This window comes from Phascolarctos cinereus, unplaced genomic scaffold (genome assembly GCF_003287225.1).
Source record: "Phascolarctos cinereus isolate Bilbo 61053 unplaced genomic scaffold, phaCin_HiC Scaffold_4;HRSCAF=312, whole genome shotgun sequence".
Classification (NCBI taxonomy): Eukaryota; Metazoa; Chordata; class Mammalia; order Diprotodontia; family Phascolarctidae; genus Phascolarctos; species Phascolarctos cinereus.
Window position 1 is genome coordinate 2,912,499 of NW_027555847.1, and position 26,128 is coordinate 2,938,626.

General features: G+C 57.1%; 2 protein-coding genes across 5 annotated transcripts in view; one reads left to right on the forward strand and one right to left on the reverse strand.

The window, feature by feature from the left end:
• Positions 1-22,766, forward strand: part of IPPK (inositol-pentakisphosphate 2-kinase) — a 49,294-nt gene extending 26,528 nt beyond the window's left edge. For 3 of the 4 annotated variants that reach the window (XM_020964362.2, XM_020964365.2, XM_020964367.2), the window contains exons 7-13: positions 3,634-3,692; positions 10,005-10,077; positions 13,667-13,946; positions 16,731-16,881; positions 18,068-18,170; positions 19,606-19,685; positions 20,372-22,766. In XM_020964362.2, coding sequence (XP_020820021.1) covers positions 3,634-3,692; positions 10,005-10,077; positions 13,667-13,946; positions 16,731-16,881; positions 18,068-18,170; positions 19,606-19,685; positions 20,372-20,597 — 972 coding nt within the window. In that variant the 3' untranslated portion in view covers positions 20,598-22,766. The remainder of the gene's footprint in view (positions 1-3,633; positions 3,693-10,004; positions 10,078-13,666; positions 13,947-16,730; positions 16,882-18,067; positions 18,171-19,605; positions 19,686-20,371) is intronic. The other variant, XM_078152009.1, reaches the window with a different exon arrangement.
• Positions 22,553-26,128, reverse strand: part of CENPP (centromere protein P) — a 191,630-nt gene continuing 188,054 nt past the window's right edge. Inside the window, exons 6-8 of the mRNA XM_020964371.2 lie at positions 24,396-24,475; positions 23,452-23,543; positions 22,553-22,913 (exon numbers count right to left, since the gene is read on the reverse strand). Of these exons, the coding sequence (XP_020820030.1) occupies positions 22,789-22,913; positions 23,452-23,543; positions 24,396-24,475 (297 nt within the window). The 3' untranslated portion in view covers positions 22,553-22,788. The remainder of the gene's footprint in view (positions 22,914-23,451; positions 23,544-24,395; positions 24,476-26,128) is intronic.

A 26,128-nucleotide genomic window follows, 5' to 3' on the forward strand; every position in this document is an offset into this window, starting at 1 on the left:
ATGGCATGTGCCGGACTCATGGTAAAGAGCCGGGTGGATCTACCGGATGGGGCATCTGCGTCGCTTAACCACCCTGGTGGTCGCAAAGGCCTTTCTTTTCTCGTTTCCAGTGGGGGCTTTGGGGAGGAGTGGGAGGCCCGTGATGACAGCCATCCTTGAAGCATTCAAGAGGAGGCGCAGGGGGGGACGTACAGATAGGAAAGCTGTGACAGGCTGTGGCGGCAGGACCTGAACTGTGGGATGGAGAGGTTCACACGGCTGTGTGTGCAGTCCTCCTTGAATGTGGCAGTGCGGAATGAAAAGGGGAACTACACGGAGGCCACGAGGAGGAGGCCACAAGAGCTGGGGCCTTAGTCAGTGAACGTCTGGCTCGCTTGCCTGAGGGAGAGGACGGGAACTCGACTCAGATGACGATGAGCCTGGCCCCAGGAGCCGAAGGCCAGAGGAAAAGGAGAGCCTGCTTACGGACACGGTCAGGACGGCACCAGCCGGAGCCTGTAGGAAAACTGGCCAGCTAGACCGAGGATATGGAGAGGGCGTCAGCGCCAGAGACGCCTAGAGGGAGGAGAAAATCCAGCAGTGCCGTCATGAGCCATCTGGGCTGGAAGCGGGGTTCTTCTGACGTGGGCTGCTCTGCCGGATTGGTGCCAGATGTAGCGCAGCCCCCTGCAGGTCCAAACTCCGAGCCCTGCCTGGCCCCCAGTGGGCCTGGCTTTATTGCTGATTGCTAAAAAGCCTTGGATTCGATAGGATAAAGTGCCATGGTAAAATCATGGAGAGGTATGGCAGCTGAAGACAAGCAGCGGTGTGCTCTCAGAAAGCATGCCCCATGTGAGGGAGGCGAGGTCAGGCCCCAGGCCTGTGGCTGCAGAGCGCCTCTGGTGCTCTGGTTTGAGGAGGATGTGCTGATTGTGCCAAGGCACAGAGGACTGCAGAGGCTTCTGGGACGGGGGGAGGAGGAGCAAGTGAGTGGGCCTCACCGTGGCCCTTTCTGGACACTGCCTCTCGTTCTCAGGGCTTGAACTGACCGGAGGAGGAGAGTGGGTTGGGTTGCTTTTGGGAAGTTGAAAAGCACCTTTCATGACCCCAGCTCACCGTGGAAGCAGAAGCTGACATTCCGTCAGCTTCTGGCCGATTCCGATGAGTGTCACCCAGGGTGTGCCAGAGAGGCGCCCGTGGCGGGTGTGAGCAGGGCAGCTGGCGAGGGATGATGAAGGACTGGGCCCGGGGCTCTGGCCTGGGGGGTGAGCCCCATCCCTGGGGGCTCCTGAGTCCACGTGGGCGCAGACGGCGGGGAGCAGCCTGTTTTGGCACAAGCCATCTCCCATCCCTCAGAAGCAGGTGGAGAAAGACTTGTCGCCTCCCACTCTGGAGGTGAGATGAGGCCGTTAGAGAGAACTCAGAGGCAGCCCCCGGATTGCCTGGCTCTCAAGGCACCCGTGGTAGCAGCTTCATAGATGGGCTTCTTTCCTCTCTTCTGTGCCACCCCAGGGTGAGCTAGCCAAGCTGGGTGGCCCCTTCCTGAGGGGACGGAAGTGGGGTCCCCTCCCCAGGCAGGGAGGTAGTCTTTTTGTGGGCAGCTGACGGCTTTTCTTTGTACAGAGCAGATCTGTGGCCCCTTGGTCCTTCAACTCTGATTCTGCTTCTACATGGACAGCTGCTTGCCATGTCTCCCCCTCTCCTCCCTGTAGAGAAGTTCTGCTCCAGCCTGGGCATCTCTGTCTGTGCCCATTTGATTTCCCCAGACTGGGGCTGGTCCTATCACCAGCCTCATGTCCTTTGCCTCCCTGCAGTGCCACCTTCCTACAATGCACTGAGCAGTCCCGTCCCCTCTGTGGTGCTACGTGTGGGGTGGCTGGTTACCCGCTCCGGTGAGGGGGGCTGCGCCCCCTCAAGTCTCTAAGTGTGTAAGAAGAGAGTCACAGGGTCAGGGCTAGAGGAGGAAGGTCAGAGGATTGCAGCTTTCTTCCTGAGTGCTGGCTCAGCTACAGTCCAGGCAGAGGCCTTGTGCCAGGTTCTAGGACCTGGCAGTTGCCGGCAGCCCTCTGCTCCCCTTTCCCCAGCCAGGCTTTCTTTGCTTTTCCTAGACTCGCCCTATGGAGACGTTCTCTTCTGCCCCTTGACGGCGGCTTTTCGCACTGATCCATCTCATTTCCTTTCTGTCTTCTTCAGGAGCTCCTGTGGGTGTCACCTGATGACAGCACCCACTAGAGCTGGGGCAGTATTTACTGAGAAAGGGGGGATGGGACGTGGGGAGACCAGCACTTTTGTAGCCAGGGAGAGCCTGAATCAGAGTGGGGAGAGAGTTGAGGCAGGATGGCCGGTTAGAAGCCTGTTGCTGTGGTCAGGTCAGTTAGCCCATGAGCAAGCAGTTGTGAAGCACTTGCTAGGCGCCAGTCACCTGACAGTCCTTGCCCTCAGCGAGCTCACGTCCTTGGGGAAACGGCATGTGACCAAATATGTGCAGACAAGACATCCGTGGAGATGATGGGATGTATTCAGAGAGGGCCCAGTGTCAGCACCTGCATGGAATGGATGGCAAAGGCCTTCCGGGATGGCTGCCTTCTTTGTTCTGTCGGATTCGACCTGGGTCCTCCCCAGAGTGTAGCCAGGGCAGGGGTGATGGACGGCTTGGGAGGGAACTGGGGAGTCGGGAATGGAGGGGCTTGTGGGGAGGGAGGGCAGGGGTAGAGGCCATGAGCCCTTGACCCAGCCGGTGCCCAGACAGAGCTGTTAGAGTTCCTGAGCATGGTGGTGGGTGATAGTAGGTCAAGGGTAGGAGGTGGAATGGAGGAGAATAATGGCTGGTGCTTATTCTGTGGTTTGCAAAGTGCTTTAGAAACAGAATCTCATCCTCCCAACAACCTTGTTGTGTTCCCCTTTTTACAGAGAGGAAACTGAGGCAGACAGGGCTTAAGTGACTTGCTCAGGGTCACACAGCTCTTAAGTGTGTGAGGCTGGATTTGAACTCAGATCATGGGAATTGAACCCTGGGAAGTTACAGATGTTTCACAGGGCTGTTGGCCTCTGTTGGCAAGTAGGGCGCTTTCTACCATACTGCTGAAGAAAACATTAGCGTTAATATTTTACTCTGTTTTTTTAAGCTCATGTGTGCCAGAAACAACTAATGCTTAATCCATCTCTAAGACATATCTGGCTAGGGGAGAGACATCTAAACCATCCCCATGATGTCCCTGACATCACTCTGGTGACATGTATAGGAGTCCCGATGCTAAGCTGTCACAGTCCCGTGCAGTCACAGTACCTGGCGGAATGGGGGCGTGACCTGGCAGGGTCCCTTCCAGAGACAGAAAGGCAAGTCACGCTCAAGCTGGGGACAGTTCTAGGATGAAAGGCAGAGCACCATCCTTCAGTTCCCTAACAAGAGTCCAGGGAGCTTTTTCCTGGAGTCTGGAAAGGCCTTTTGAGGAAAATATTTCTTGCTGTTTCTAGAGAAACTGGAAAGAAAGTTTTACATACATGTTTCCACCGTACTGTAGGAGAGCTTTCAGAACCAAATAGTGCATTTTCCCGGATTGGGGTATTCATGAATGTGCACTATTAATCATCAGTAATTTAATTAATGAACATTAATTATTACTAATTAATTAATGATTCCAATTTTTTTAACAGGTCGCAACTGGCAAATGGAAACAGATCAGTAAATACTGTCCCTTAGACCTCTTCTCAGGGTAAGAAGCTTTTCTGACCTGAATCACTGGCACCAGACACAGCTTGGGGGTGGCTAGGGGGTGTGGCCTGGGGGAGCTGCTACCTCACCAGCACTCTCACTTGGCCGGCATTGGTTTTTCCCAGTTTGTTTCAGCTGAATTTTTTCTTCAGCAAATTTGGTTGAGGAGGTATTTACCGAGCGTGTCACTTTGGGATTAGGAGCAGTAACCCCTGACCCTTTGTACGTGCCAACTTGTGGAAGCCTCGTAGTACGTCTATGAGGTCCTTCTCCAGCTCTTCGCACCCTTTACAGAAGAGGAAACTCAGGCCTGCAGAGGCCGCCTCATCAGTGTTGCAGGAGGATTTCCACCCAGGACTCCGTCACTTCTTCCCTGGCCTTTCTCTGATGCCTCTAGGAGCTGACGGTCCTACCACAGCAGGGTCAGAGGAAGCTCGGGAGAATGGTGATCAGGGTCCCACGTGAAGGAAATGAGTGATTATGGTCAGAGAAGGTGGATTCCAAGTGGACCTGTATTAATGTCAGGGGTCAGCTCAGGCAGTGAGCCCAGCACAGTCGAGGAGATGGGTCTGGTTTGGAGCGTCGCTGGTAACCCCGACATGGGTTAGCAGGGTCAGCCGGGGTGGGTGGCTAAGCAGCTGTCCTTTCTCAAGGATGAAGGATCGAGGCTTCACGCCCTGCTCGTAGCCTCATGGCTTTTGCTCATTTGGGCTCCATCGGCCACATCCAGCTTCCGGACTCCTGGGAGGCTTGTGCCCCCCAGGGCTGCCCCATCCAGGGCCTGAGGCTCTCCTGGTGCCCTGTGTCTGTCCGGCCTGGGAGGGACTGCGTCAGTGCAGTCCCTCACTCCTGATTCTGTCCCTGGGGTTTGAGCTTTCCTTCTCAGGCCGGTTAGTCATCAGTCCGTCACTTCTCTTTGCTGATGCAGTTGCTGCCCGAAGACTTCCATGTAGAGCCCTGCCTTGTGACAGCTAAGTACAATCAGGGAGACAAGTGCACCCATTTATTGGCCGTCCCTGTGTGTCCTCACTGGTGACCGTGTGCAGCAGGCTGGGCTGAGGAGAGAGCCTCGTGGCACCCTTTGCAGACGCCCCTTCTGAGCGGGCCACGATGCCAGCACTGGAAGAGACCCGAGAGGGCGTCACCTCAGTGGGATTTGGTGGAGCCAGGATCTGAATCCAGGTCTTCTTAATCTGAAGTTCAACGACATGATTCTGCTCCACTTGAGAAGGGCTCTTCAGTGCAGTCTGAAGCCAGCTAATGATTTCATCGTGTAGCTTTTTTTTTTCAAAAAGTTAGTTTTCCCTCAAAGATCCACCTTCCCTCCCGCCCTCCCCCCATTACAAAGACAAGAAAAGCAAAACCCTGTTACAAACACGTGTAGTCAAGCAGGCAGGTCTCCCTGCTAGCCGCGTCCGGAACGACCCGTGTCCGTCTGAGTCTGTGTGCTCTCCGTCTGGAAGCAGGCAGCAGGAGCCCTCTGAAATCATGCCTGTGCGCCGCCGTGGCTTCCAGAGTGTTGTTGTTGCCACGGACGTCGCTCTGCTTCTGCATCAGCTTGGCCGGCTCTTCCCGGGGCTCTCCAGAGTGTCCCTTCGTCATTCCTTCCGTTGCGCTCAGGGCCCGGCTTGGTCAGCTGGTCTCCCGAGGATGGCCATCTCCTCCATTTCTAGTTCTTTCCATCAGAAAAAGGGCTGCTGTCAAAACTTTTTCCCTCTTTCTCTGACCTCTCTGGGCCTTGGCAGTGGCATTGTTGGGCCAAAGGCTAAGCACAGTTTAGTCAGTATCTGGGACCTTGCTTTCCAGAATGTAGCCAGCCTTTCTTTATATCATTCACAGTTCTGTTAGGAGGCTGATGTCTACAGATTCTCCTGATCTACTAGTCTAGTAACTGAGCTGAAAACACAAGTGAGGTCAGCCTGGCATGACCTGCTGTTGATGAGGTCCTGTGAGACTCCTGGCGATCACCTCTTCTTTTTCTGAAGCGCCTGATACCCATCTGTGCTGAGCACCTGCTGTGAATAAGGTCCTCTGCCAGGGCTGCAGGATACAGAGACAGATCAGGCCGCCCCTGCCTTGGAGGAGCTGATGTGCCGTTGGCATAGGGACGGGAAGGGTCCCGACCCCTGGGCTACCAGAGGAGCGGGCACCAGGCAGCGGGGTCATTGAAGGGTAGCCCTCAGGCACTGTTTGTACAAGTGGTCACAGGCGAGAGAGAGAGCGCGCTGAGTTTGGGTAACAGTGAGTAGCCCACCTTAGCCAAGGCAGAGAGTTCATGGAAGTCAGCAATGAGGCGTCAGGCTGCGAAGGGGGGGTGGGAACCAGACTGTGGAGGGCAGAGGAGTCTGATTTGGGAGCAGGGGAAGGTAGACTGGGGAGTTGCTTGGAGATGGGGGCAAAGGAGAAAAAGAGGTTTTGGACCTGAGGAACGCAATAGAAATTGGGAAGTTTGGAGGGTGGCGGACACGTTTGTGGGGAAAGTTACCAAATTTTGTTTTAGACACGGTAAGCCTGGTGGTGTGTGTTGCAAGCTGGTGCAGAACCCATGAGGACTGATGAAATGTCCAGGTTAGGGAATAGAAGGATGGAGGAAGGGAAGTCGTGGCCCTGAGCCTCAGTGAGTGCCCACTCAAAGGGTGGGGCTGGTTTCCCTGCCCAGGAAGCCACAGGATGTCGGGGCATTTTGGGGGAGAACCAAGCTGAGCATTGTCTAGGGAGTCAGTGCGGTAAGGAAGAGGCAAGAGTAGCATCCAACCTGACATGGGGAGATGGCGGCCACGCGGCTGCTGAGGGCGGAGAAGCAGGAGGGGAAGGAGGAAGGGAAGGCTCAGTGGGGTGCTCATGGTTCAGGGCAACAGAGCCAGGAGGCAGGGAGAGAATGGAGATGATTTGTTGGTAGGATTGGGGCGGGGTGGCCTTGGCGAGAAGAGCCTCTTCTTCTCCAGAGACAGGAATTAAGAAGGGGCAGAAGGGGTGAAGAGCGGGAGGTTTTACAGCATGTGGTAGGGGCTGAAGAAGAACTGAGGTGTAAGAAGGCTGGAAAGGCAGGAGGGGCTCGGAAAGCCCGACAGAGCATTTTGTGTTTGCTCCTGGAGGCCATAGGAAGCCCCTGGAGCTTAGGGAGTGGGGGGGATGTGGTCAGACCTGCTCTTTGGGGGCTGAATGGAAGATGAACTGGAGACGCGAGGCAGGGAAGCGGCCGCGGTGGAGCAGGGGAGCCCCAGAGGGATGGCAGAGGAGAGGAGGGGGTGCGTGTGAGAGGTGTCGGGGGTAGAGCCCGTGGGCCTTGGCTGAGAGAGGGCGGAGTCAGCCATGGCCCCTGTGGAGGACAGAGGTGCCCTCCCCCACGGGGCGCAGGAAGGTGGAGGCAGCTCAGGCTCTTCCCTGGCTGCCCTTCCTCCATTAGTCATTATGGCTCAGCCCTTCCTGGGCACGGTGGAATAGCGTGTCTTTGCCATTTGTCCCTCATCCTGCCAGCTCCTCAGAGCAGAGGCTGTTCGGTGGCTTCCAGCAAAGCCACATCGTCCCCTTGTCTCGGGTGCCGTTGCTGGCCTCTGATCAACCCGGGCATGGCAAGGCTGTCCCTCGTAAGCCTCCTGTTGAAATCTGAGGGTACCTGGGCACTCTCCCTGAGCTTTGTGGGTCCCTCCAGAAGGCCCTTCTTCCGATGTACCTCCAGAGGACGGCTCCTCAGAGCCTCCTGGCTTCCCCGAGTGGGATTTTGTCTGCCTGGGCTGGGCCTGAACACTCTGAAATCTGGTTTCTGCAGTCACTCTAGAGAGGTTCTGGGTATCTGCGGCCCACTGTTGTGAGGGCGGAATTGGAAACTTGAACAGAACAAGGCTCAGACAGGACCCAGGATCTACTGCCTGCAGCTCGGACTTTTGTTCTAAGACGAGATTGAACATGGGTTTTGTGTTCCTTGCCTTCTGGCAGAGGGGAAGGGAAAGGAGAGAATTTGGAAAGGAAAATGGTTGCTTGGTGGTTGTCCTTCGTTCTTGAAGAGGACTGAAATGATGTCACTGCTTTAGGGTCTGACTGGCTGATCACACTAGTAGAGCTGAAGGCTCTACCACAGCTTGGGCACAGATAGTCCATGTGAACATTTGGAGTGGACGTGGCTCTAAATGGGCACATCTCACGTGTTTTTTGAGCTACCTCAATTCTGCTTTCTCCCAGAGCACACTGCCCTCTGTGGTGGGGGCTCGCTATGCAGGGCGGTGCCGTGCCAATGTCTCCTGTGTCTCACAATCAATTCCAGAGTTTTTAAGAGAGACCTTGAGAGTGTCCTTGTGTGACTTCTGAGCACCATGTGAGCACCTTCCTTGTGTGAGTTCTCCATAAAATAGTCTTTTTGGCTTTTGAACAACATGGCCAGCCCATCAGAGTGGCGCTCTCTGCAATAGACTTTGAATGCTTGGTGGTTTAGTTTGAGAAAGGACTTCAGTGTCTGGCACCTTCTCCTGCCCCAGGGGATCTTCAGTGTCTTCCTAAGACAGTTCAGATGAAGCAGTTCTGTGCCCTGGCATGGCGCTGGTAGACTGCCCAGGGTTCACAGGCATAAAACAAGGAGGTTAGCCACGGCTCTGCAGACCTTCAGTTGGTTAGTGTGTTATCAGGGAGGACCAGCATCTTTGGTGGGAGGGCTGCTCATTCACCTCTGGTGTCCACCTGGCTCCCAACTCTCACCTGTGGCTCCAAGAAGCTGGAGCATGTACAGCAGCCACACCCTGGTAAACTCTTTCAGCAGACGGGCTGAACCAGGTTGAGGGTAACTGTGGGGTCTCAGACCCTTTGGTGAGTTGGGGGGTGTCTACGCCAGGCACGTGAAGACTTCTCCTGGCAGAATGGGTGGATGAGAACACTTTGTTCCATTGGCTGTGAAGGCGGCTGAAGCAGGAGCTGGGGATGCTTCGAGCTTGGTCAGACATTGAAGATGCCAAGGTCCTCACTGCATCCTGGGCCATCACCAGTCATCTTGGCTCTGTCCTGCCATGGGATCTGATGATGTTGGAAGAGAGAGTGAGGCTGATGGCTTTGTGTAGCTCTGCCTCGCTGAAATCCAGTTTACGCACGAATCACAAGACATCGCCCATACCATTTGACCATCTGTACCTATCTCAGAGTCCTGTGGTGACAGACAAGTGACGAAGCAGCAGGTGTGGATGCACTGGAGCCTGTAGTCACGACCCTATGCAGGCGTCCTGGGCCCAGGGTCATCTCCTCACTGGAAGCAGCCGTGGGATTCGGCAGCCCCCTGGGTGTCTGAGCAGCCTTTTAAGGACTGCACTGCTCACCTCCTGGTGTGAGGAAGGGGCTAGAAAAGGTGACCTATAAATTGTCTGCTTACCCAACCCTGACCTGACTACCACGGCATGGGGATCCCACCCTGTGGTTGAGACAAAAAAAATGTAGAAAAACTTGCACAAAGATGATTCCACTCACCATCAGTACACGGAACGTGCGCACTCATAGACGACACAAAACCGGTAGGCCTGGAGGATGAACAGCTCTTGTTGGGGGAGAACTCGGCAGGTGTCGCATCCAAACAGCAGCCCTGAGTGAAGCAAGGCTGGCCAATGAGGCCAGCTCCCTGAAGTCGGAGACGGAGCCACGTCTTTCTGCAGTGGCCGCGGTGAAGGGAGCGCCATGAAGCGGAGTAGGTTTCACGATCGAAACTAATCCAGGAACTGAAAGTAACGTTGAATGGAAACCGTTTCTAAAAAAATTACATTCCCTCTGGAGTTCCCACATTGCTCTCCTTACTTCTGTCCCCTTCCTTCTCCTCTTTTTTTGGTGAACACTTTCATTTGTTTTTTATTTGTCTTTTCTTCCTCTCTCTCACTACTGCCCCCTCCTCTCCCTATCCCAGAGCCTTTCCTTATAGAAGTGTAGTCAGGCAGACAAGTTCCCATGTGGGCCTCGTGCCCCAGCCCCAGCCCCTCACCTTTATCCAGGGCAGGAGGGCACCGGTCAGTCTCCTGGCGGCTCATCATTCCCCCCGGGATTGTAGCAGTCGTATACCTGTTCTCCTGGTCCTGCTAGCCTCCATCTGTGGTCTCACACAAGCCCTCCTGGGTTTCTCTGCGTCTGTCCCTTCAGTCACTTCCTATGGTACAAAAGCCACCTTTCCAGGGAATTGGCCCCTAGCTCGACTCCACTTTAGGGTACAGCCCACGGCTAGCTTCTGAATAGAATTCAAGACCAAGGTAAAATTAGTACAACTAGTTCTGCCGAGTACTTGGAACGTTTAATGGATTTCTGATGGACCGAAACTACTTTTAAAACATCTCCTGCTTTACCCCCTTTTCAGAAATAAACAGAGAATGCACTTTGCCTTGAAAAGTTTGTTACAGGAAGCACAGAACAACCTAAAGATATTTAAGGTAAGATTGTTTCTCTTGGGACAGTTTTTGGTAGGGGGGGTTGATACTTTTGAAAGGTCAGGATCAATCACATTATGTTTTTGAAAATCTTTACGTAAGTCAAATTCTGTTCAAACACATCCCCAAATTGATTTCTTTGAGTGCATGAGTATTGTTCTCTTTTCCCCTTCCTTCCTTCTTCCTTCCTTCCTTCCTTCCTTCCTTCCTTCCTTCCTTCCTTTCTCCCTCCCTCCTTGCCTTTCTTCTTCTCCTTCCTCTCTCCCTCCCTCCTTCCCTCCTTCATCCCATCCTTTCTTCCTTCCCTCCTTTCCTTCCTCTCTCCCTCCTTCCCTCCTTCCTTTCTTCCTCCCTCATTCCCTGCCTTTCCTCCTCTTTTCCTTCTTTCCTTCCTTCCTTTCTCTCTCACTCTCTTCCTTCCCTCCATCCCTCCCTTCTTCACTCCCTCCGTCACGTAGGTAGCGTGCTTCATCATTAGTCTTGGAGAATCCTGGTTGACCATTTCATTGATCAAAGTCCTCAAGTCTCTGAAAGTTGTTTTTGTTTATTATGAGGTGGTTTTTTCAAGTATTTCTTCTGGTTCTGCTAACTTCATGCTGCTTCAGTTCACAGAAGTCTTCCCAGGCTTCTCTGAAACCATTCCTTCTGCTATTTCTTACACAAGCACAATAATATTCCATCACATGCCTGTGCCATGGTTTGCTTAGATATTCCCCAGCTGGTGGGAACCCCCGAATGTGCAGTTCTTTGACATGACAAAAACAGCTGCTGTAAATGCCTTCGTACGCGTGGCTCATCTTGCCCTCTCTTTGGTGGCTCCAGGTCACTTCACAGAGTGATTGGATCGACTCACGGGTCCGCTACCAAGCACACCAAGCGCCTGTTTCTTGACAGCCCCTCCAGTCGTTTTCCTTTTCCTCTTTTGCCAGCTTTGCCAGTCTGGTGCATTGGCATCCATTTGGAGCCTCAGAGTCGTTGTAATTCGTGTCTTTCTAATTGTTAGTGATTTGGATCATGTTTCCATGTGGCTGCTTGGATTCTTTCCTTTGAGTCCCACCAACCATTACTCTGATCCTGGCAGTGGCGCTTGGCCTGACGGACTGAGCCTGGTCCTTCTACGTCTTGGATGTGAGACCTTGCCCCAGTTCTCTTGCAGTGTTAGCTGCCCCGGTTTTGTTTGTGCAGCACGGTTGGATGTCATGAAGCACAGGCGCCCCGCTCCCTTTGTCGTCCCCCGATCCTCGCCCTCCTCCAGCTTCCTGGCGCTTCCCTCTTGTTTGTGCTGTGGCCTCTTTCTGTGTCCGGGTGGAGCTCTCCTGTTACGTGGTATGAGATGGTGGGCGAGGTCCCATTTTAGCCAGGCCACTTTCCAGCTTTCCCAGGTAGTGAGGCCTCCTACCAGGCTTTTGCATCTGTCTCCTTCTCAGCATTGTGTGTCTGAGGCCTTCTACTAATTGTCCTTTCTGTTTTTGAACCAGCACCCAAATGGTTTTGATGACTAGTGCTTTGTAGTCAAGTTTCTTTCAATTTCCCTTGAGATTCTTGACCGTGTAGACCTCTGGATGAATTTTGTTGTTGTTTTTTCTAGTTCTGTAAAATAATGCTTAGACAGTTTGATTGTTATGGCACTGAGTGAGTAAATTAATTGAGGGTAATATTGTCATTTTTATTGTATTGGCATGGCCTGTCTGTGAGCAGTGAATCCTTGTGCTGTTTTTAAGGGCCGTACTTGTGTTGTGTTTTGTAATTGTACTTAGAGACTCCCTGGGTATGTCTTGGCAGATAAGACTCCCAAGTATTCTGTGCTGTCTGTCGGTCCAGTATTTTGGATGGATTGTTTTCTTTCCATCTCTACCTGCTGGATTGTGTTGGTAATGTAAAACAATGATGAGGGCTGAGGCGGATTTGTTCTATGTCCTACAACCTAAGTGATGGTTTCAGTCAGTTTTTCATTCAGCTCGGATAGGCCATCTTGTCATTTGCACAAGGGTGATTTTGTTTGCTCTTTGCCTGTTTATTTCCCCGCTTCCCTTTCAGCCTTCTTGACACAGCAAGCACTCGGTCACACAGTGGTGCCTCACAGACCTCAGCCTTACTCCGACCTCCCAGGAAGGGGCACGGCTCCAACCGGGAGGAAGCTTCTCTTAGTTCACACGGAAAATTTTGCTGGCAGCCTCCCCTCCTGACAGCTGGGGCCCCGAGATCCTCCTTCACCTTGCAGACTCTCCCTCACCCTCCACACTGGCCAGGGACATCCACGGTCTCAGGGCCCAGGGTTCCTGCTGCCTCTGGGACACCTGGGAATGGACCAGGCTGCGGGGCTTACGGGGTCCCCCGGGCAAAGCAGGGAAGAGTGTAGTGTGGTCAGATGTGGGAGCAAACTGATTTGGGGGACACAGGATTCAGGGACTTCCCCTCTCCTCACTTCCCTATCCTCTTTTCCCTCCTCTCCTTTCTCTCCTTTTCCTCCTTCCTCCCTCCTTCCTTCTCTCACATGTATGTGAAAACTGAATTGTCTGTGATTTCTGGAAAACAGCAGTGAGCTATTTAAAAAATTTTAACTTTTCTTATTTTTTCTGTTTGTAAAAATCCACCTCTGTCCCTATCGCCATTGAAAAAGAAAGGAAAAGTGAAGTCCTCCTAACAGACATGCATCGTCAAGCCGATTCCTGCCTGTGGCTCACACCACAGACCTTCTGGCATCCTCAGAAGAGCACGTTGAGGCTTAGGTCCTAGTGCTTATTTCCTGTGCTAAAGGGGTTCAGGTTGATCCTCCCAGCGAGGCTGGGAGTGGGTATGAGACAGGCAGAGGATAGAGTCGCCCCACTCTGGAGTATCTGAAGCGAGATTTGAACTCGGGTCTTCCTGACTTCAGCACCAGCACCTCTCCAGTGCAGGCCCTGGGGGAAAACATGCTTGGTCATTGTTGGATCTGAGTTTTCGTTATGATGCCGCTGCTGCTGTTATTTATCAGTTGTCTCGGTTCCGCTGCAGATGTCCCCTCCGTCATTTCTTTTAGCACAACAGTCTTCCAGCACACCACCACGCCTTGGTCAACGGCCACACCTCAGTTTCCAAAAAGAGCCACTGTCCGTGTTTGTGTGCAGGGGGTCCGTTTCCTCCTTTCGTGCTCTCTCTGGGTTGCAGGGTGGTGCAGCGAGTGCCTCCACACTCTTTTCCCAAATGGCCGGCCCAGCGCACAGCTCCACCAACAATGCACCAGTGTGCCTGTTTTCTCGCATCTTTCTCTGTTGTCACCTTTGCTTGGACTTCCTCCTTAGAAATGTCTCCTTCAAACGCTTTGACCATATCCATTGGGAAAACCCCGAGTGGTCTCTGAGTCAGAAGACCCACGTTCTCATCCTGCTGCCTTTCTTAGCTCATTCACCTCCCACCAACTGACCTCCTCACTCTTCCTCGTTCTGTGAAATGGGATCAGTGATGTCTGCTTAGCCTGAAGCCAGCTGAGACCAACAGGGTGTAAAGTGGGGGGGAGGGGGCGTAGTGGGCTGTGGCGGAGCCGTGCGCGGCACTCGATGCCCTGCCCAGCGCACTTCTCCACCGCATGCATGTGTCTTCTGTTTCTCGGCAGAACGGCGAGCTCATCTACGGCTGCGGGGACCAGCGGGACACGGCCGCGGACTGGAACGAGCTGGCCTGCCACCTGAAGCCCTTCTTCTACCCCTCCAACGGGCTGGTCGGTGGGCCACACTGCACCGGGACGATCATCAAGGAGCTCATCCACGTGATCACGCTGACTCTGCTCAGCAGCACGGACAAGTGCCGGGCCGGGGACATGAGGCTGGTGCCCTCCTCGCAGGGGAGGAGCTGCTGTGAAGCCAGTCCTTTCAGTAAAGAGCTGCTGAGGAACGGTAGGGCTCCTGCTCCCCCCGCACCTAGCGTCTCCTTGCTGGCTGATGCCCCGGGAGCCCATCCCCAGCACGGACTCAGGGCTCTGTGTGGGCACAGGGCCCATCCCCAGCGTGGGCGCGGGGTTCCACACAGGCACGGGGCCTATCCCCAGCACGGACTCAGGGCTCTGTGTGGGCACAGGGCCCATCCCCAGTGTGGGCTCTGTGTGGGCACGGGGCCCAATCCCCAGCGTGGGTGCGGGGCTCTGCGCTCCTCTGAGGCTGGCGGCCTCCCTCACCGTGGTTCACGTGGACTCTGGTGGCCGAGGCTCGCTCTGACCCGGGTTCTGCGCCCTGCTCTCTGTCTGTCAGCGTCTGCTTTCTTTTCCTGCTCTTTGCTGCTACAAAGAGGGCGTCTATTCACGTTTTGCGTCTGGATCAGTTTCCCTTCTTTTTGGCCCTGTCCCCCGATGATGCAGCCTCCCCGCCCTCCCCTGCAGTCCTGGCTGCGCCTGCGCTCACTCCTCGACCCACTGCAGGAGGAGGGGGTGTTGGAATGATCCCAGCTCCCTCCCCACTGCCCCTTCCAGTTTCTCCCACTTCCTCCATCACTCAGTAACCTCCTCCTCTGAGGTTCGTGAGGAGTGGTCGCCTGCAGACCCCCAGGTCCCCCCCTTCCTTCCTCAAAGGTGATCAGTGCCCGACCTGCCCTGCCCCCTCCCCAGCCCTCATCCTAGGGGATTTGAGCGAACATATTGATTCTCCTTCACATGCCCTAAGCACTCAGTTCTTCAGCCTGTCCACCCCTCCGGCCACACTCATGGCCTTGCCACCACCCACAAAGGACCATCTCCATACTTACCAATGCCGAAATTCCCCCAGCCGCCCATAATCTACCGGCTTTCTGCCTGCGCCTTCCCATCCATGACCCTGCTCTCCATTCTCGCCATTCACCCTGGATTCTCTCCCAGGCCATCTCCCCTACACTGACCACACTCTGCCCCCATGCTGTGCCAACGCACCAGCATCCTCTTCTCAGGAGTCGCTTGCAGCCTGCCCTGGGCCCTTGCCGTGGCCTGACAATCCTGCTCTGCCCCCCTCCTCAGGCCCCCCCGCCCTCCAGGCCTTCACACCTCCTCAGACCTCCCCTGGCTCCCCCAGCTGCTCCTCCCCTCCATCACCCAGGCACCCTCTGCCCCTCACTCCTCCTTCACCCCTGTCTGGGACGATGAGGCGGCCTGACTCCTGACCAAGGCCGAGCCCTCCCCCTGCTCTAGTGACCCCAGCCATCCTCCCCCTCTCCCAGCCTACTGGCTCCTTCCCTCCTGCCTCCTGATGTGCTCTGGTCTCCCCCACCCCCTAACCCTTTCACCTCCATTGACCATCCTGGATCTCTTCTGCCCGTGGTGGCTAAGCTCCATGTGAAGGCACTAGCCACAGGGGCCCCCACACTCTCACCCTCACAGTACAGCTCCCAACCTCGTCCTCCCCCAAAGGCCCTGCTGGCCTCTCCGCAGTCCTCCTTGTCCTTGGTCTGTCTGTGGCCTTGGTCACCGTGGATCGCTCTCTCCCCCCTGATGCCCCCACCCTCCAGGCTTTCAGGACCACCTCGCTGTCTCCTGGTGCTCCTCCTCCCTTCTCTGACCGCTCCTTCTCTGTGTCCTTGGCTGGCTCCTCCTCCAGAGCATGGGTGGCTCTCAGGTCCTCTCCCCTTGTCCTGCTTCACCGGGTCACCTCAGTGTGGGTTTAAGGACCAGCTCCCATCTCCTACAGCTCGGATCCTATCGTGTCACCCCCTAACCAGAGACTGCAGTGGCTGCCTACGGCCCCAAGACAATACCAAATCCTCTTTGGCTGAGCCCCCCTTCTTTCCAGGCTTCTTACGCCTACAACCTCCTGACTTCCACGTGCTCCTCGGTCAGGCAGCCCCGGCCTTCTGGCCATGTCCGTCTGCCAACCTTCCCATCTTCTGGTAGCGCCACCTCCTGCAGGAAGCCTTCAGGGGCCTTCCTGGTGCTCATCAGCTCAGCTTTATTCTGGGTGGAGCTTGTTTGTACAGATGTGCCGCAGCGCTCCTCGAGGGCAGGGGCATTTCTTTGTCTTTTTTTATCCTCGGTGCTTAGCACGATGCCTGGCACATTGTAAGCGCTTAATAGATGTGTATCTGTTGAGTGAACACTAGTGATTTGTGTGGTCATCATGTGTGTGTGTACGTATATATGTGCGCGTGTGCATGTGGGTGCCAGAGGGCTGGGTGCCAGCCTCCCCTCTTCCAAAGATGATGGGGCAGGTTCCAGGGAGGCGGGCACGGCGAGTGAGGGTGGGGAGGGCCGGGGTGGGTGGGCACGCCCAAGTGTAAGCTCCAGGAGGGCAGGTGCTGTTGGCATCCTGCATGGTGCATAGGAGGTGGGAGGTCTTGGATTAAGCATCTGAGAAGTTCAGCTAGATTTAAGAAGACCCCCAGGGACCACTGAGTGAAGTGAGTCTTTGTAGTTGTTTTTCTAATGCTCGGGGAGATCTGGGCATGCTTTCAGGCAAGGGAAAGGGGATGTGCATTTATCTAGTGCCCACCGTCTGCCGGGCGCTGGGCTCAGCCCTTTTACGGTGACCGTCTCTGATCTTTTCAACAATGCTGGGAGCTAGGGGCTGCCCTGTCCTTGGTTTTTACAGATGAGGAAACTGAGGCAGACAGTGCCTAGGCCACTTGCCCAGGGTCTCACAACTGGTAGGTGTCTGTCACCCTCTGCCCCACCGAGCGGCCAGTTCCGGGGCTGTCCGGTCATTTCCGGGCCTTGTTCCTTGTAGGGAAAAGCCACGCGGAGGGCTCAGGGCTACCCCGGGGCTGCCTTCTCTACAAGACTCTGCAGGCCCAGATGCTGGACCTCCTGGACATCGAGGGCCTTTACCCCCTCTATCGCCGCGTCGAGCGCCACCTGCAGGAGTTTCCCGAGGAGAGGTAGGGCTCCAGCGGCGGCCTCGGTTTACCCCAGCAGGCACCACGGGAGTCCGGCCTGACCCTGTGGTGACCGTCCCCGGGGGCCGGGGGAGGGCACCGTGGGGAATGGCCGGCCGCACACCTCCTCGCGCCTGCTGCGAGGATGCGGCTGGTTTGTCCCTCTCCTTGCTCCAGACCCAACCAAAAAACAGAGGGGCCGGGTGGCACAATGGCCAGGGCACTGCAGGAGTCCGCGGTCTGGAGGAGAGGAGGCCCTGCCTCTGGCCCAGTGTCCTGCTGTTCGTTCACCCTGTGGCCACACGAGGGCGCTGTCGCTCTGGCTCTGGCTGCAGCCCGGGCACTGCAAGTCCGAGGCTGCCAGGGCGTTGTCCTTGATGCCAGGGCCCTCCGGGCGGTGGGGGCTTCTCAGGGACCCAGACTAGAACTGGCACCCCCTGCCCACGCCCCCCCGTGGCCGGCTGACCCCCTGAACTGGGGGCTTCGCCTCTGCCCTCCAGCCACTGATGGCTCCACTGTCCCTTCTCCCTCCACTGTCCCGTGTGTCCTTCTGGGGCTTCCCCTGGGCATCCACGTGTAGGGCATCACCTCTTGGGGGGCAGCTGCCCGCCGTGACCCCTCCTTGGGCACCGCCCACGGCTCTCCCTTCTCCCTCCACTGTCCCGTGTGTCCTCTGCTGCCCCTCCCTCACCGCCCCACATTTCTCATCATCCCATCTCTGCCCTCCTTGTGAGGTCAGGACAGGCCCTTGTCCTTCCACCCTGGACCCAGACTCGGTTCCCTTATGCTTTGATTGGGTCATTAACTCATGGAATCCTAGATCAGAGCTGGAGGGAGCCTTTACAGCCCCCCTCTTTGTACAGATGAGGAAGTCAAGGGATTCCCCCCAGGGGTTGCCCAGCTAGTAAGTGTCTGAGGCTGGATTTGAACCCAGGTTGGTCTTCCTAACTCCCAGTCCAGGGTCCAGCGTCCTGTGCCAAGCCGCCACTTCCACTTTGGCATTCAGGGCCTCTCACGCTCCCCGTGCGCCACGGTGCATTCTCTGGGAGCTCGGCTTTCTTGGCCACCCAGGCCCTCACATTGCAGGTATGGCCGTCCCCATGAGGGGGACTGCTCCCCCTAGACCCCCCACTGGATGCTTGTGTTGTTGATGGGTGGGCTGAGCCCCTCTGTTCCTCCTCTTCCTCAGGGACCTGCTGCAGATAGACGGGCCTTACAACGAGGCCTTTTACCAGAAACTCCGGGACCTCTCCACGGAAGACGACGGGACCCTAGCCTATGCCCTGACGAAGGTAGTGGCCCTGGGGTTGGGGCACCGAGCCCAGCCCAGAAGCTTTGGGCCGCCCTCCCCCTCCTCAGGCCCAGAAGTAAATGGCTGGTGGACGCTCCCTCGCTTTTTGAAGATCTTGCCCCCAGCTTGCCTGCCCGGGCCTCCTTTCCCTAAATCCAGCCTCAGATGCTCAGTAGCCAAGTGTCTCTGGGCAGGTTACTTTGCCTGCCTCAGTTTCCTGAGCTGTAAAGTGGGGATCATAACAGCACCCGGCACACAGTAGGCACTTCACCAGTGCCTCCCTTCCTTGTGGGCAGATGGCCCCTTTCTTTATCAACATCTCTGTAGGGCACATTAGCAGGGCGGGTCACTGTTTTCTAGCCCAGACCTCTCCCTCAAAGAAGGCTCAGGTGGCCACAGCAGACCCCAAGACTCCTTCTGGACACTGTCAGGGCTGAAGAAGTATTGTGGAAAAGGGAGAACAGGCCAAAGCCTGCCCATCGCTCCTGGCCACAGCCCCTGGGGCCACACCGTGGCTCTGGCCTAGACTGGGCACTGTGGTGTCCGGTGCCTTCGGCCCTCTGGGGCTGATTCTGCTTGCTGACGTGTGTCCCCATGGGGAGTGACCCACACCAGGCCCGGGACCCTGGCTTGGCTCTGGAACCTCTGGGGGTTGTCCAGGTCCTGAGGCTTTTAATGAAAAGGTGTCGCGCTTGCTCTGAACAAAGCAGCAGGCGTGACAGCATGTTTAAGGAACTGAACTTGGGGGATTGCAGTGAGAATGGGGTCTACAACACTTGGTCCAGAGGACAGGGCCCCGGGCTGGGACCCCAGGAGAAGGCCTTTGTCACTAGGGGAGCGGCTGTACCATAGATGGACAGGACAGTGAGGTGTGGAGCTGGGGCCTGCCCGGGGGGCACTAGGCCAGAGAAGGGCAGGGGGCCGGGGCAGGGAGGCAGGAGCCCCTCTGCGGACCTGAATGCTCAGTCTGGGTGAGAGGTTGTCTTTGGACTTTGGGGGGCTCCCCCTTAGTGTGAGGACCCTGGTTTGTGGTTGCTTGGAGGCAGCCAGAGGGGAGGCATGCAGACGGCGCCTTCCCCATAGCGGGACACAGATGCTGATCTCCTTCCTGGCTCCTCCTCCCAGCCCCAGTATGGCTCTGTTCCACGGAGAAGGCCTGGCCTATAGCCCCCAAGGCTGGGTGGCCCATGGCATGCTGTGTTTATCATGCCCCAGTGTCTTCCTCCCTGCTCTCGGTGTGGCTGCAGACCTGGCATTTCTCCCATTTTTGACAGCTGACGGGTCTCAAAGTGGACATCCCGTTTGGGGTGTGGCCAGCATCTGAGCAGGCAGGTGGGATGCAGTTGCTTAGGGTCGGTGCTGGGCCCCCTTTGCCTGTTTCTGCGGCTGCCAGCACAAGGGCTGCTGCTCACCCCGACCTCCCTCCTGTCGCCCAGGTCCAGCAGTACCGAGTGGCCATGACCGCCAAGGACTGCTCCATCATGATCGCGCTGTCGCCCTGCCTGCAGGATGAGTGGTGAGGGTCCCGGGGGTCCCCGAGGGGGGTGGGCCCTTTGAGCCAGGGGAGGGAGGAGGGGGTCAGAGCTCACCCTCCCCTGCCTGGGCTAGCTGCCTGTCCGGCCAGGGCACGAACAATGTAGGGTCCTCCAGGTGCCGGCAGCCGGCAGATGGAGAGGAGGGGACCCGGGCCCACACCCCACGATTCAGTCTGCTCTGTTTCTGAGGTCTGACCAGGGCCCCAAGTAAAGCAGCAAGGGCCTGTCCATGGTACAGAGCCTGGCCGCCTAGCGGCCACGGCGGCTGAGGCCTCTCCCTGGCCGCGCGCTCTGGCTGGGGCTGGGGGGCTTCAGTGGACCCCCGTGACAGTTCCTTGGGGGAAGCCTGCCTGCCCCCCAGGTCGGCAGCTCCAGAAAGGGGAGCCCGTTGGGGTCACTCCCAAGTTCTAGCTCCCCTTCTCTTTCTCTTGTTCTGAGCTCTTCAAGAGGTCATGGGGGGAGGCAGGGGGTGGTCCTGGGCAGCGCCTTGGTCCTCTAAGAGTCTCCGTTCCAAGGTCTTGAATGGAGCCGCTGAGGAGCATTTTTTAAGGGCCTGCTGTGTGCTGACGATGCTGTCCCTGGGGGTGACGACACGTGCAGACGGGTCTCCTGGCCGTGGGTGGTAGCGGGCTGCTGACCACTCTGAAACCGCCTTCTGCGTCTGCAGCTCCGACCAGCGCCCCGTCATCCCTGCGTCGAGGGCCAGATTTGCCTTCTCCGTCTCCGTCCTGGATCTGGACCTCAAGCCCTACGAAAGCATCCCCCATCAGCACAAGTTGGACGGCAAGATTGTCAGTTACTACCTGAAGAACGTGCCCCCCAAGAAGGAGCCCGGGAAGGCGGGCCTACTGGCGGAGCCGGACGACTGCACCCTGGTTCTGCACAAGGTGTAACGGCCGGCCCGGGAGGGGACAGCAGGCCGGGTGGGGGACGGCAGGCTGGGCGCTCCTCTCCTGCGTGGCCAGGGAGTTTGGGGCTGTGAATGTTTCTGCTCTGACCATATTGGAAGCGGAGCACCTGAAGGAAGGAGTGGCCCGCGGGTGCAAGGAGAGGGGGAGGCCGCCCGGCTCCCCTAGTTACCTGTGGGGCCGCGGTGGGGAACCCAGCTGTGCTTTGTTCCCTGATAAGAGACGGCACGGATTTCCCACAGAGCCCCCTCCCTGAGAAGTGCCCTCGTCTCCGCCCCCGTCCCCAAGACCCCCGGAGCAGCCTGGGCCTGGCCGCCGGGGGTCTCCCGTTTCCTTTTGGTCAGTGGGCTGGGGCAAGGGAGGTGGTGGGTGACTCCCCATGTGCTGCTATTAAAGATGACGGCCGAGAGAGTGAGGCTGGGATGGGTGGAAGGCCAAGAGCGTGCTGATTTTCTCGGGTGTTTTGTTTCCAGACCGAGCTCCTTTTGTCGTTAGACCCTGTGTTGAGGCGCCAGCGCCAGCCCGAGGAGGCGGCCAGCTGGCCTGCCTGGTGATGGGCCTCTGGCCTCTTGGGCCCCGACACTGCCCCACTCATGCCTGGGGTCCCCTCCTCTGTGCCCACCCTGCCTGGGGCTCTGTCCCCCGACGGGCCTGCGAGGGGAAGGCCCTGTTTGGACAAGGCTCCTCTTGGGCTGCCGCCTCGCACATCACTTAGGATCTCTCGAACCTGTGTGTGCTGAGCTCGGGCAGACGGGCCAGTCCATCTTCCGGTTGAGTATCGATGTCCCTGTTGGGGACAGCAGGAGCCAGCCCCTCCTTCTCCCTGATGGGGGTCTGCCTGCAGCCCTGAACCTCTTCAGGGAAGATGTGTTCATGAAGCCTACAGAGAGTCCAGTGTGGATACCGTGCCCTGAGCAATGTGAATCTGGATCAGTCTCTGTGTTCCTGCATGCTTCTGCCTGTGGCCCAGACACTCCTGGGAAGGACACCCCTCCCCTCGGGCTGGCAGCCATCCCCCTGGTGGGCTTTCGCAGTGGAGGCTCCATGATGCTCCTTCCTGGGGAAAGATTGAGGCAATGTTGTTGATCTTACGGGCGGCGGCCCTCCTGGGCTGGCCCTTCACTCCCTCCTTCCCCGTGTCAGCTGGGTGGCCAGGGCAGCGTCTGAGAGAAAGGATGAGGCTGTGAACGGGGGGTTCCTAAGGTTAGGCCAAGCCCCCGCCCCACACAGACAGGGCGCAGGCACGGAACAGCCAATGTATTTTCTGAGAGCTGCTCTCTCCGGGTAGGAAAGTCAGAATTGACATCAGCAGCAGAGGATGGCCCCCCCTCAGACCTGGGACTTCCTTCGCCCAGGTGGTCCCTCCCAGAGCTCTCACACTGACCTCTTGCTCCTCCGCACACACTGACCAGTTCTCATGTTCTGGTTCCCCTCATGGCTGGGTTTTCCTCGGGCCCACGGTCATCACAGCACTTTAAGACATGGGTGACAGCATGAGGGCCCACATATGTCCAAGGAGGGGCAGGAGACCATCTCAGGGCCCACACCCAGCCCTGCTGCGCACGCCCACCCTCTAGGTGGCCTGTGGTCACTGCCACCTTTGGGCAAGGAGGAGGGGGTGGGCAAAGCGTGGGCTCTGCACTGTGGCGGCCCAGCCCTCACTGGCCTTTTCTGTGGTGAGAAGGGAGGGTCGAAGGGGAAGTCCTGCCCGTAGGGACTGGTTTGTGGCTGTGAGAGGCCCCAGTGAGCAAATCATAGCCCAGAGAGGGAGCCCCGGAGAGCTTCAGCACCCGCCGGACCCGAGGCAGTTTGGAAGAGGCAGCTGGAGCCTGGAAGGGAAGGCGCCCCTGCACCCCCCACACTGAAGGGACCCGATGGGTCCTGTCAGATCCCAGGGTTTAAAAAACATTAGGGACACACAACCACTCCGGCCGCTACGCTTCTTTTTAAAGTACACTAGCGGGCCCATCACTTTTTATTTAAATGGCTCTATTTATTTTTCCGTCATGAGGATTTCTATCTCACGTGCCATACTTGTACAGAGCATGGAGGAAGGTTTGGTTTATAAATGGAAAATCGCAAATGTTTATATTCAATATAACTGTCAGCTGCAAACGAGCAGGTTCCTAATTAAAGAATCTTTCAACACAGCCAGTCTTGCCGTGAGAGGTGGTCTTCATTCTTCTGTGCGCAGTAGCTGAATCAGGCTGTCAATGGCAGCCTCAATGCCCAGCAGCTGCAGAAGGGTCCGGAAACAGTGGGGGGCTCGCACCACCACCTCCTTCTGGTCCAGGGTCAGGGCTGTAGGGGGAAAGCAGAACACCAAGACACACCTTTAACAACGGGCCTTTCAGCCTGTGCCAGCTCTGCTCAGGGACTGTGGGATGGGGTTGGCTGCAAGGCGGGACCACAGCTCCTGGAGCCTGCTCATGATGGGGCGACCGGGGACAGGTCTGCACGTGTTAGGCTAACAAGCTTGTTATTCTGAGGACTGAGGGGCTGGGCTGGGTGTGCCCCCCACTTCCCTACCCCGTGTATGCAAAAGCCCCTCCCCAAGGCCTCAGCCTCATCACCCTGGAGCCAGAGGAAAGACCCTCGGGCCTCTCCGTGGGCCCAGACAGGAGGGGCACATTTGTAAAATGAAGCCTCAGAGTGTTCCAGGAACAGAGACCATTAATGCATCAGACACGTTTAAGGGCCTTTCCTGTCTGCATCAGTGCCAAGTAGTGGAGAAAGGCAGGAGTCACAGTGAAGGGAGCATATGCAGCTCTGGGAAGAAGAGTCGCCCGTGGGAGAGACCGGTACCGGGCTAGAGGGAGACCCCGGGGACCCTACCTACCTTGCTCTGGGATTTTTGTCAGAAGGTCCAGCTCGGGCACAACCTTCCCTTCTGCATCTATGTGCACCGTCCACACGAGCACAAGCTCAAATCTGTGAGGGGTAGAGTTTGGACACTGTCGTGAATGTCCTCTCCCCGCCCCCAAATACCACCCTGCCCTCTGTCCCTGCCTGCTGGTCACAAGACCTTTGTTCACTCTCAGCCGCCCAGGATGGGGAGGGAGCTGTCATTCATGCCATGCGGATTACAACCCCCTGTCAGGCCCTCAGTGGATGGACTATGATGGGCTCGGTCCTGGTGGACAAATGGAGGGCCAGCCTGAAGGCTTCTGAGCTTAGCCAGGTTGGTCTTCAGAGCAGTCAGTCAATGAGGGTTATCGGCCAGCCAACCAACCAGTGTTTATTTGGGCTGGCTGTGGTCCCTGTCTTTGGGGAGATGACCACGCTGCACCCATAGGTCAACCCAAGAGACAAACGGGAGACCCAGGGTTAGAGGCTGGGTCACAGGGCACCCACCAAGGCTGATTCCATCATGCAGAATGAGATTTCCCCGGGGGAGTTTCCCGGGGTACAAGGACATGGTGGAGGTGTCTGACGAGCCAAGTCCCAACATAGCGCAGACAAAGGGGATGGGGTGGCACGGAAGGCAATGAGGTGTAAGCAGACTGGAAATGGGGGGAAAAGCCAGTCAGAAGAAGCAGAGCCGAAATGGCCAGACCTGCTCTTGAGGGAAATCCCATTAGCAAGTGAGGTGAGAAGAGGATGGCCTGAGTAGGGAGAGACGGGAGGCCGGCACCCCCACGAGGGGGCTCCCGTGGGGTCTGGGTGTGAGGGGATGAGGGCCTGAGGAACAGCCGCATGGGGTAGGAGGGACCCAGATGAGGCCGACTTGGGGCTTCGGGTCCTCGCTGGCAGCGTCTCCAGGAAGGTCCACGCTGGACTCACCCGGGCACGTGGGGGCTCTGAAGCCCCATCGAGTCTGCAGCTGTGCCTCCTGGAAGCTGCACCATGGCAGGGTATTTCTCCTGTATGGGAAAAGAAAAGAAATGGGTTCCCAGATGGCTCCATACTTCTTCCTGAGACCCCCCACTGTGGCCCCCAAAGTCTCCTGGCCGGTGCCCTCTGGAGGGAGCAGCACCCTGACCCAGCCCCACTGCCAGCTGGACCTGGGCTCCTGAGCCAGGAGGGGCCCAGTCTTCGCCACTGACTGATGCCTGACTGGGGCCCTGACACAGGAGGCTGGGGATCAGTCAGTCAGCCAGCAAACACTGAGAAGTGCCTACCATGGGATGGAGCAGGCTCACCTTGGCTGCTTCTCAACTGCGGTGGAATGAGAAGCGTGCCAAGTGCCACCTTCATTTTACAGGTGAGGAAACTGAGCCTCAGAGGCAGGGAGTGGCGAGAGGGGTGGTCCACGGTGCCACTTGAACCCACATCTCTCCAGAATTCAAGCCTTCACTGCCAAGGTCTGCTGATGGCGCTTATCCAGGGGCTTTAGTGAGGTGTGAGCCTTGTGGCTTTTGTGGGATGGGTCGTGAGGTCTTGGACAAGTCCCCTCACCCAAATCTGAGCCTCAGTTTCCCGCCTGGAGGGATGAGCATATTTATGTCCAGGGCCTGGAGATCCCCTCTGGGGCAGAGCCCCCTGACCTTGCCACAACAGGTGACCTGAATCACGCTGTCACTGCCTTCTCGGCTGCACCTCTGAATGCCTCAGTTTCCCCCTCCGCCCTGGCAGGGTAAAGCATTCAGCACAGAGTCTGGCACCCCACAGGTGCTAAGTGCTGTCTGTTATTATTTCATTTTTATGAAGGGAGCCATGAGGGAGGGTGGGCACGTCTGGATGAGAACCAAGAAACGGCCTGGAGCTGACAGTCAGTCAGTCAACAGCCTGATGGAAGGAGATGCAGCCAGGACGAGCTCTGCCCTCAAAGAGCTTGCATCTGAGACCAAGATGAACACACCCTGGAACGGAGCACAGTGACAAAGGACCAAGCAGCATTTATGAAGCGCTCACTGTATACTAGGCTCTGGGGACACTGATGCAACACGCCCACAGACAGCGAGGGGGGCAGAAGTGACCCAAGCCGAGCCTTGTCAGGCAGATGGGAGAGTCTTTGAGGCCTGGGGGACAGGCCGAGCAGAGGCTCCACATGGAAGGGCCCGTGGGGAACAGCAGATGGGTCAGTTTGCCTCAAATGGCATCAGCCTGAAATGACTGGGCAGGGCTTTCAGTGTCAGACTGAGGAATCTGTATTTTAAGGAAAGGGGGGTGGGAGCCCGCCCTGCCCGGCAGCTGCTTATACCTGTGCGGGGAGGCAGAAGCGGGTGGGCAGAAACACCCCTGGGTTGTGGACTCTGGGTGCTAAGGCTGAGCCCGTTTCTAACCCAACAGAGGAGGGAAGTGGGGCAGAGGGGTGGGACTAGGGGTGACCTCTCCCCTACATGTTGCAGCAGCGCACCCCTGGGGAAGGACTCCTGTCGGACTCTGAGGAGGGAGGCCCCGCAGGCGAGCCGGGCAGCCCGGGCCGAGAGGGCAGGGAGCCCCCTCCTTCCCTGCCCCAGGACGCAGGCGCTTCTCTGAGGCTGGGGCCTTGGGGGTTTCCATTCCCACTGGACACGTGCCAAACCAGATGCTTTGTGGCCGGCCGAGCAGGGCTTCAGCTTCCCCCTAAGTCA